Source organism: Gouania willdenowi, chromosome 5, assembly GCF_900634775.1.
Source record: "Gouania willdenowi chromosome 5, fGouWil2.1, whole genome shotgun sequence".
Lineage (NCBI taxonomy): Eukaryota > Metazoa > Chordata > Actinopteri > Blenniiformes > Gobiesocidae > Gouania > Gouania willdenowi.
Window position 1 is genome coordinate 4,483,318 of NC_041048.1, and position 10,818 is coordinate 4,494,135.

The 10,818-nt window shown below is 35.1% G+C and overlaps 1 protein-coding gene across 4 annotated transcripts in view; it reads right to left on the minus strand.

Annotated features, from left to right (window-relative positions):
- Window positions 1-7,970, minus strand: part of nisch (nischarin) — a 30,854-nt gene extending 22,884 nt beyond the window's left edge. For 3 of the 4 annotated variants that reach the window (XR_003674103.1, XM_028447112.1, XM_028447111.1), the window contains exons 1-10: window positions 7,749-7,829; window positions 6,427-6,510; window positions 5,941-6,123; window positions 4,668-4,716; window positions 2,664-2,827; window positions 2,480-2,575; window positions 1,922-2,017; window positions 1,619-1,771; window positions 908-976; window positions 200-385 (exon numbers count right to left, since the gene is read on the minus strand). Coding sequence is in view for 3 of the 4 variants with exons in the window: in XM_028447112.1 (XP_028302913.1) it covers window positions 200-385; window positions 908-976; window positions 1,619-1,771; window positions 1,922-2,017; window positions 2,480-2,575; window positions 2,664-2,827; window positions 4,668-4,716; window positions 5,941-6,123; window positions 6,427-6,510; window positions 7,749-7,829 (1,161 nt within the window). In the remaining variant the exon portion in view is untranslated. Of the gene's footprint in view, window positions 1-199; window positions 386-907; window positions 977-1,618; window positions 1,772-1,921; window positions 2,018-2,479; window positions 2,576-2,663; window positions 2,828-4,667; window positions 4,717-5,940; window positions 6,124-6,426; window positions 6,511-7,748 lie in introns of all 4 variants that reach the window. The other variant, XM_028447109.1, reaches the window with a different exon arrangement.
- Window positions 7,971-10,818: the final 2,848 nt, after the last annotated feature.

Consider the following 10,818-nt stretch of genomic DNA (forward strand, 5'->3'; position numbering starts at 1 on the left):
TAATAATTACACCTTCATTCTTTTCTTCAGGTAATGGCATTTTTCACAATTATGAGCAGATTTGGTTTTAACTAATATTTTTTATTCTTTCACTTAATTTTTTCAAAATCTTACCAACAAAAATCAATATTTACTCTAAGAAGGGTGGTATTTTGTTTCCATCATGTCAGACATGTTTTTACAGTAGAGGATTAGTGACCTGAGCCAGCTGGTTGTGGCTGAGGTCCAGGTTGACCAGAGAGTAGAGTTTGGTGAGTCCCGTCAGGCGATCCAGCTGGTTACCGGCCAGGTTCAGAGTTTTAATGTTACCCAGACGTGTGTGAGCCGCTTCCAGGACCCGAAGGCTGTTGTAGGACAGATCCACGTGGACCAGATTGAAGAGGTACTGAAACCACAACACAACAAATGTTAAATACAATAATGTGTGACGTCCAATAGGAACTCAGAGGCTTACAAAAACTGACCTGGTTTGTTCTGCTTTGTGACTCAGACTTTAAAAACTGACCAGCCCCGTAATTGCAAATAATTCAGTAATTGAAAAAAATATCTGCAGCACCAGAGCAAACTTTTTTCATCCAAAATAATTGATTAATCATAAGTAATAAAATAATGAATTAATCTTTTTCAAACTGCTCTAGCAGTAGTCCTACTATTATTATTATTATTATTATTATTATTAATAAAAATAATAATAAGCCAAATACTCTCTAGAACTTTAAACAAAGTAAGGATCACTAAATGGGATTGTAGCATTCAAAAAATATAGAAATACTCTTATTTATGTACTGTGAACAGCAGAAAAGTAGATGGAAACTGTCCAAGAGTGCTTGACCTATACATGTGTCTACATTGAAGGTTCACCCTCAACCTTTTTATTAAATATTTCAGGAAAATAAAGCAAACACACCTGCAGGTTTTCTACAGAGGAAAGCTGATTGTAGCTCAGATCCAAAAACTCCACCTTTCGAATCAGTTTCTGCAGGAAAGTGAAAAAACACAGCCTTAACAATCCTACCAAAGTCAAAAACAGTGATAATCTCATGGAGGGTGGGACGAGAGTGAGGCTTGTTAGAGCCCGATATGTAACAATGACCCCAAATGTAACAAGAAACCTAAACATAATAAAAGTGCTGAGCTTGAAATGTATTAATAAAAAAGTAATAAAAGCCTAAATGTTACAACTGGTCAATAATGTAACATTTTTTTTTTTTTTTTTTTGCACTCCAAACATTGTGGAACATTTCTCTAAAAAAACTTTTTGTAGTCGAGTACCACCACAAATAAATATATACACACACACACACACACACACACGCACGCACGCACGCACATTTACACATAAATACAGAATATAGTAAGTCGTTACACTTTGGGCAAAACGTTTTTATGTTTTGGGATTAGCATCGTATTACTTTATTGACCAGTTGTAACTTTTAAGGTTTTGTTAATAACAATGTATTACATGGCTCAGCTCTTTTGTTACATTATTGACCCGTTTTTATGTTTTGGGTTTTATTACATTTTATTTAAATACAATTCAGGTCTTGTTACATTTGAGGTGGTTGTTCCATATCGGGCTCTAACAAGGTTAAATCTAAGTTTGATCAACACTTCTCACCACTGAGCTGTCGATGCTGCCGATGCAGTTGTGGCTCAAGTCCAACGTGGTCAGGTTTCTCCACACAGGAATGATGGTTGTGACCGGACACCCGGACTCAACACCCTCTGCTTCCCACTGAGAGAACTCCCTGGCCTCTGGGACCAGAACCGACTGGAAGAGACGCACAAACCCACATCAGGTGAAGATTTAAAATGCTGGGCTGGATTTAAATGGCATCGCTGTGGAGCTTCTCTTACTGATGGAAATGTTTTAAATAAAAGCTCTACAGGTAGCAGGACAATGAGACATTTTAAACTGTACCATCATGGTTTCCGTGGATCGGTGGATATTCATTGTCACCAGACTGAGCCTGAGAGAAGGCAAACCTTGAATCTGCTGAGAGCTGCAGTCAGTGATCTACACACAGACACACACACACACGACTTACTTTACATAAAAACATTTTCAGGATGAATGACAATCATCTGATCTGTTAAAAAGACAAAACGTCAACTTTGATGTTGACACGTCAAGTGTAAAAGTTGTTTTTTGCTGTAGATTAAAAACATTGAGTACTGTCTGAATATGACGAGGTCACCCTGTGTCCTCTTTCATGAAAGTCAAAATATGGTCACGCTACACAAAGCAATCAATGAGCTTTACATGATTAAAGATGAAGCATTAAGGGAAAAATCAACAATAAAAACATTCAAGTTTAAAATCAACAAATCATCAGTTTTGACACAAACTTTTTTGGTTATATCTCTGTTACATTTTGTTTTTTGTGATGGTTGGTAAAAATGTCCATCTGTTCTAGTCCTGTGTCTGCCATATTGAGAAGAAAGCCCAGGAAATAAGTCTTTTTCAAGTTACATTTACCTCAATTTGCACCAGAGACTTAAAAACTGACAGATCGAATGGGAGCGTGCACTCCTGAATGTTACTGGTTCCCAGTGGGCCTGTGGTTCCAGAGATCTAGAAACAAAAGTAGAGAGAACAGTGAGCTGAAAGTCTACAGCTGAAACAGACCAAACATATGCTCCCTTTTATTGTTATTTTTTACCTTGAGATATCGCAGCCGGCAGGTGAAGTCCAGGATGTGTCCGAGGTCAGTTTTGGCGTCTCCGTTGCAGCACGTTGGTTTGGCCAGTCGAAGCTGCTGCGTGACGGAGTAGAGCTGCAGAGGTTGGAGGGAAAAGACCTCGCCCACCTGTAGCAGGTGCTCACCTACAGAACAACACCAAAACACAACAAAGGATTGAGCTTTCGGGACAGTTCTCTGTTGTATTAAAAGTCAGAATCCTGAACTTATTGTTTCTTCTGCTGCCAGAGAAGCAGATTTACTTATTCAGCAGATGTTTCACAGATAAACACTGAATAGCCATAGCATCATGCTAAATGTTAAAGGTGGGACAATATCTCAGCTATGAAAGTTAATTTTTTTTAATGCTGTTTCGTTTTCTAAAATATGACATTGTATCATTATCATGAGCCTATTACAGTCTATTGTATTGTAAATTCTGTCAAGTTTAAAATACTTTAAAAGGAGAAGGTGAGGGAAAAAAAAATAAAAACAAAGAAAGAGAAAAAAGGGGGGAAGGAAAAAAAAAGGAAAAAGGGGGGGTACTAAAATATTTCGCTAATAGTCTACACTTATTTATCGAGTGATCATTTTACCTTTATTTGACCAGGTAAATCATTAAGAAGCAATTCTCTTTTGCAATCACAAGCTAAGTAGCAGAAGATATGTAACAAAAAAAATAAGATGACAAAATGCATTAACAAAGGGCAAACGCAGAGCAAATAAATATAATAAAAGTACAAAAGCAAGCCAGACAACGTTTCAACAAAATAAGTCAAAAATGTAATCTTCTTCAAACTGAAAACACAAGTGCCCTCATTTATTAACCATTCGTACGTTCAGATCTCAGCTTATGATGTTCGTTCGACTCAATTCACTTTCTTTTTAAAGGATTTGTTCATTTATTTTAATGTGTTATTTACTGCTTCCAACGTGTGGACAACTGAGACCAATAAACAACATATTTCTGTCTCTCTCTCCAGGATCTCTTCCCTGATATGATCGGTTTGATTGCGGTGCAGCGCACACTGGGGGGGGAGAAAGAGGGCTCGCGCTGGCAAGCCTGACTCATACTTTTTCTTGACCAAAATGTGAAAAAAGTGTCTCGATCAAAAAGCAGGGATTAAGGCATTTAGGCTGTGGATGAGTAACATTTCATTCAAACCATCATTAGGCATTGGTTAAGTTAGTCATTGAGAATTTAATTCAGATCGCAACCTCAGTCTGCCCCAACACAGAAACGTTGTTCACTTCCTCCATTATTCTCTTCCACAGAACGTTAAAATTAGCTCCTCTAATTCCAGTTTTCACACTACCGAAAACCACATCTTTGTTTTTCTTCACCTCAACTGTGAGGATGTCGATTTTCAGCTTGGAAACGTTCATTACTTTGCCAGTGTTTGTTTGACCTCAGTGGGAGGGGCCTCCGAACCTGGAATATCTAAGGGCGTAACATGTAAATGACAATCAAATTCAGCCGTGGCATTTCTCAACACAGGATTGGTCAGATACGAATGTTTCATAAGTCCCACGTTGTCCCTGTCGTACAACACAATGTGCACTCAATTGATAAATGAGGGCCAAGATCTGCAATCACATGTAATAAAACAGTAATATATAAAGTAATAATTATTAATTATTCAAAAAAATATTTCTCACGCTCCCCCTGTCGTGACGTTGGGATATCCAGTGTTTTTATTTCAGCAGAGCGTAGATTGTGTTTACTGGTAGAGATGGTGTAAGTATTGTTGTGGTAAACTGAGTTAAAATGCAGAGAATTACTCCAGTGTTCAAATATTTATAGATCTGACCGTATACTGTCATGGGAAGATTTATCAATACAATGACGTGCATTTGCATGTGCACAGTCGATTGAGGTGCAGGCGCTGCAGCAGCACAGGAGAGACAGATCCAACAAACTGCAGGAATGAATGTTACTCATCTGGAAACACAAGAGCAACAAGTCAAGCTTTAGGACAATCTCACCTTTATGAAACAAATCCTCAGCCAAAGCTGCAGTCACACCGTTGATCTCCTAAAGAAAGAGGAGAAAATGTGATTATCATTATTATTACTGTTATCTCAGTAAATTCAAAACTTCAGATTAAATGTTTAATTCAAACATTTGATTATTGGTCAGCAGCCATTTAAGGCATTAGACACAACTAGAAGACTGATATACACTTATTTACAGGGTTTATGGTTTAAAACAATGATTAAAATGTGTTGATCACAACCACTATTACACACGTTTCTATAGTGAATCGTTAAATCTGTTTACTAAGCTCTTCCTACATTCATAGATTTTCTCATTAAAGCTAATAAAAGGTGAACTGGTTCACTGACGGACTAGTTCTGTGACTAATTGCTAACATAAATACAGTAGCTGTTAGTTTCAGTCCCATGAAAGAGAAAAAAAGGAAACAATGCTAGCGTTGTTCACGGTTTTCCAGACATTAACAGATGATTGTGTCAAATCACATGAGGAAGTTGTTCTCAAAACAGTTTCAGAGCTTTGAGGGAATCTGTTACATTCTTTAACTGATGTAAAGATACTAACAAGACTTCAGTCACGTGATATTAGTCACAATGTACTGCGCATCCTGCTTTTATAGCTGTGAGCTGACTGGAAGTGGCAGTTTTGGAGCTTTTACAAAGACCAGAGGTGTAACACAAAATTCACGGTTTGGTATGTACTTCAGTACAAAAGTCACCCTATGGTTCGTTGTTTTTGTTATTAAAAAAAACAACTAATAAATATATTGTGCTTTATTGTTAACTTTATTCAAACGTTACACCACAGCAGTTTGCTTTTTGTTCCACATTGTTGGAATGAAAAAAAAAAAAAACATATTTTAAAATAAGTGAAATTTAAAACAATAAAAGCCTGTTGTTTTTAAATTTTTGAATGAAAAATACAAGTATAAACTGAAATAAAATAAAGTGCAGTAAACAAAACATGCTTCCTCATCTAAAAGGAGACAATCTGTCTTCAGAGCAGCATTTAACAGAACAGTTCTCCCTTTCATTTCACTCATCAACTTTCATATTTTTCCACAAGAAAAATAAATTATTAGATATTTTAAATAGTCCAATTCACAAAACTGATTAAAAACAAAAAATAAATACTATAATATTATATCCTGCTCTCAGCGATTTGGTACTGCCTCATGCTGAACAGAAAATTGAGTACTGAAGGGCTCAAATACCATTATAGCCTTAAAACAGACGGTAGAATGTAAGTGTGTGTCAGGCTCACATAGAGGTGAAAGTGCAGGAAGTTTGAGAGTGGCGTGGGCATGGCGTCCGGGAACTGTTGCACCAACATCTGAAGGTAGAGCTCCAACTCCTTTTGCCGCCGCTCCACCAAACTCTTCGAGTTCTTCCCCAAAATCTTCTTGGGTGGAAGAAGCCCTTTATCCACCTTTTTCTCTGCAGCCAACTGGAAATTAGACATTAGGATTAGGACATGGAGGTGTCAGACTCATTTTCACTCAGGGGCCAAATATGGATCAGCTTGACCTAAAGGCAATTTCACCATTTCAGCAGTTTTTACATTCAGAACCCCATCAATATCTAGAAAAAAGGATATTTGGTCCCTGGTGGAGGTTTGAACTCTCTGATTGCTCTTTTTTTTTGTTGTTTTGATAGTTTTTGTTATAACTTATCTTCCCTTCTTTTGAAAGCTAATCAGAAACATTTTATTGCCAAATATTTTTTAAACAATACAAGGATGTTATCTTACCTTCTCGTGGAGGTCGTGGAAGTCACTGTATCGGTGTTTAACAGTCCATCGGTGATGCCCATCCGTCACATCAATGATGTAAACCTGAAACAACACATGAGGAATATGAATATGAATTTTTATTTTGGCAGTCATCAGAAAAACAAAAACAGGACAAACAACACTCAACTGTGTAATTCTGCAGCCGAAAGGGTGTAGGTTGAAGCAAAAGCTTATACACACCTACCCCATCACAAAAACAAAACTTTTTTTTTTAAAGTAACTTATTTCATTATTTTTACAATACACATTCAATATATATTCTGCACACATTTTATATATACAGTTTATACATGCACATCAAACATATACACATAAACAAGAATGTACATGACATGTATATAACATTAATACTATACTATTTCATATCTACAACACAAATTTCATCAATTAATTTTAGTGTGGCATGATATACCTTTTATTATGTTTATTAAGTATTCATAGATTTTATACCTGTATCCTGTGTAATGTATCCGTTTGATGGATCTTTTTTGCAATATGAATAACGAGGACAATTCGATTGAACATTTTTAACAAAGCAAAATGATTAAGAGCACTAAAATCTAGGAAAACTAGGACAGAAAAAAGTTAAGAACATTTCCTGAAAGAGGAATATTAATTGGACATATTTAAAGCACTGACACCGCTTCCGTTGGATGTCACGTCTGTAAAGTCCAGATGAAGTGAAACCAAGTGCGAAGTGTCTATTCATACGGAAACGTTTGAATAGACACTTCGCACGTGGTTCGAATCCCACTTTTGTCATAAATATTTTTTCATTTTAACATATCTAACATGGCAAATTCCACCTTTAAAAATACATACAAAAAATGTTAACATTTCAGGGTATTTCCTGGTTTAAGGTAAGGGTTAAAGATAGGGTTAGGGCTAAAATAAAAGGGTTAGCGGGCTAGCTAAAAATAAATATCAGCTAAACTAAAACTGACGGAACTTTAAGTCACGTGGTGCACCTATCACGTCACTTAAAATGACCAATAAGGGGGCGCTCCGTAGGGATAGAGGGGAGGTCAATTGATACGTTTCCGTACGAATAGCCACAGCCAAATAAGTGAGAGCTAATGCTAGCATTTAGCTTCCCATCCCAGTTCTTATCACAGGCCCAGAACACAAGACAACAGAGGACAGATCAAAAAACTGATAATAAACTAGAATACTTATTATTGGGTACTTATTAGGTGTGTCTCTGCCGAACTCTCAAGCCTTAAACAAACCCGAATCCGTCTGAGTCATCTCGTATAAAACCAAAAGCAAACTGGACTAACCGTGTAGTTTTCCACCAGCTCCGAACCAACAACACACACTCTTCTATCCAAAACCTCCTCTGGGAACAAAGCAGGCTCCATTCCGACGTTATGTAAACTGGTATTATCTGTTACGCGGTTAATATTAGTCCAAAATGTATAATTTTCGGAGGAAAACCAGCGTCTCCTGTCAGGCAGTCGTCGCCATGTTTGTTTTGGTGCTCAGAGAAGCAGCAGCTGATTCTTCTTCTTCTGCTGCTGCTGTTGCTAGGCTAGCATTACCATAGACATATATAGCATTACAGCTCGAGGACCTGCTGCCATCTAGCGGACATAAATATAGCAGTTCTTTTACTGTCCAATATTTTTATTTTTATTTTTTCTCTTTATTGCAAACAAAATATACAAATCAGTCAGGCAATTATTACATCTGGAAATGTTAACACTGCTGATGTATCAATAAAAATAAAAGAAATGGACATTCAAAGGGTTAAAGAAATAATTTTTTTAGGAGTCATCATTGATGAGGACCTCAAATGGAAGTCACATATACATTAAATAAAAGGGAAAAATAGCTAAATCTATTGCAATGTTACATAAAGTCAAATTCTACCTAAATCAATCTTCTCTACTCACTCTATGTAACACAATGATTGTACCATATTTCACTTACTGTGTGGACATTTGGGGTTCAACCTATAAAACTTACATATAACCACTGTTCATATTACAAAAAAGGGCTCTGAAAACTATATATAGCATTAGATATAGAGATCCATCAAACCCCACTAAAATTTAATGATATTGTTGATTACAATATTCTACAGATTTTGTATAAAGCAATAAAAAAAAAAAAAACATTGCCAAAAAACATCCTAGAAAGTTTTGAAAAAAGAGAAAGTCATTATTATTCAAAAGGAACAGAAATCTTTTTTTTTTTTTTAAACCCAGCTTTAACTAAAAAACAAATTAAACAAACTGTCACAGTGACAGAAATTAGTTTATGGAATGTACTTCAGAACGCAATAAAAGAGTCAGGAACGCTCCTGATATTTAAGAAAGACATCAAATCTGCAAAGCTAAATAAGTATGAAAATTTGATTTGAATATAAATAATATGAGATGTTAGATATTTGATTTGAGCAAACATGAAAATGATGATTTTGTTTTTTAAAATGTTTTGTTTAATTTTTTAAAAACTTTTTCTTCTCTTTCATTTTGTAAATATTGTAAATACGGCACATAAAATGCTTTAAAAATCTATACATATTTAGAAGGTTGAAAAATAATAAACTGATCTAAAGATACTGAAAGGCAACAAAGGGGCAGATGCTATAAGAGTAATCTTCTCTTCTGCTTCTTTTCATTCAAAATGTGTTGATTTGGAAGTTTTTTTGCTAAAACTGTTAATTATTTATTTATTTATTTATTTACTTTTGAATGAAATAGATTTTTTTTTTTAAATGTATGCAGTTGACTTAGTAGCTGTTTTTTAAGAATAAAGAATTGAGGTCTTTGGAAAGTTTGGACAAAATTTTTGAGATTTAATGTAAAGTTGAAATTGATGAAGGGTCTTGAGAAATGTGGCTTTATGAATAAAGAATTTGGCTAAGATTAATAGGTCATTTACCATTAAGTCTAATTGTTTCTATCTTAAAATGATATTAAAGGTTTTGCCATTGCAATCTAAAGCAGGAGTTTTCTTTTTTAAACACTCTGAAAATAAGTTCCAGAACTGCTTCGTTGCATTCATTACTTTCAAAACCAAACCTTATTCTTGAAAATTCACTCAATGAATAAATATCATTCACATATATATAAATGTGAATATTCCCCTAAGGTTAAAAGAAATAGCAGCACTCTGTTGATTGCATAGATATAATCTTGGAAATAAAAACCACACTAATTATTTGTTCATCTTTTTTTTTCTTTTTTTTTTTAATAATAAACAAGTTCAGACTATCATCTGTTGATGGCGCCAGAGGCAAAGAAGCATGACAGTAACCAGAGACTTCTAGAGGAGGGTCTCCAATCTACCGAAAATACACGTTTATGGACTGTGGGGGAAAAAAACCCAAGCATAAGGAGTACATGCAAACTTTACACATTAAGAGCCCCAAGTGTGTTATTTCAAAATACAAATGATAACATGAATTGCATGAAAGGGAACAGAAATAGACAAACATTTTGTTTATTCTTTTTAACACAAAAACATACATACATACATACATACATACATACAGTACATACATACATACATAAACACATACACACATACATACATACATACAAACATACATACATACATACATACATGCATGCATACATACATACATACATACATACATACATACATACATACATACATACATACAAACATACATACATACATGCATGCATACATACATACATACATACACACATACATACATACATACATACATACATACAAACATACATACATGCATACATGCATACATACATACATACATACATACATACATACATACATACATACATACAAACATACATACATGCATACATACATACATACATACATACATACATACATACATACATACTGTACATACATACATAAACACATACACACACATACATACATACAAACATACATACATACATACATACATACATACATACATGCATACATACATACATACATACATACATACATACATACTGTACATACATACATACATACATACATACATAAACATACATAAACATACATACATACATGCATACATACATACATACATACATACATACATACACACATACACACACACACGCACGCACACACACACACACACACACACACACACACACACACACACACACACACACATACACACATACATACATACACACACACACACACACACACACACACACACACACACACACATACATACATACATACATACATACATACATACACACACACACACACACACACACACACACACACACACACACACATACATACATACATACATACATACATACTAGTGAATCAGACACTCAGTCTGTGCAGCCATCAAACTAACAATACATGGCAGAGAAATTA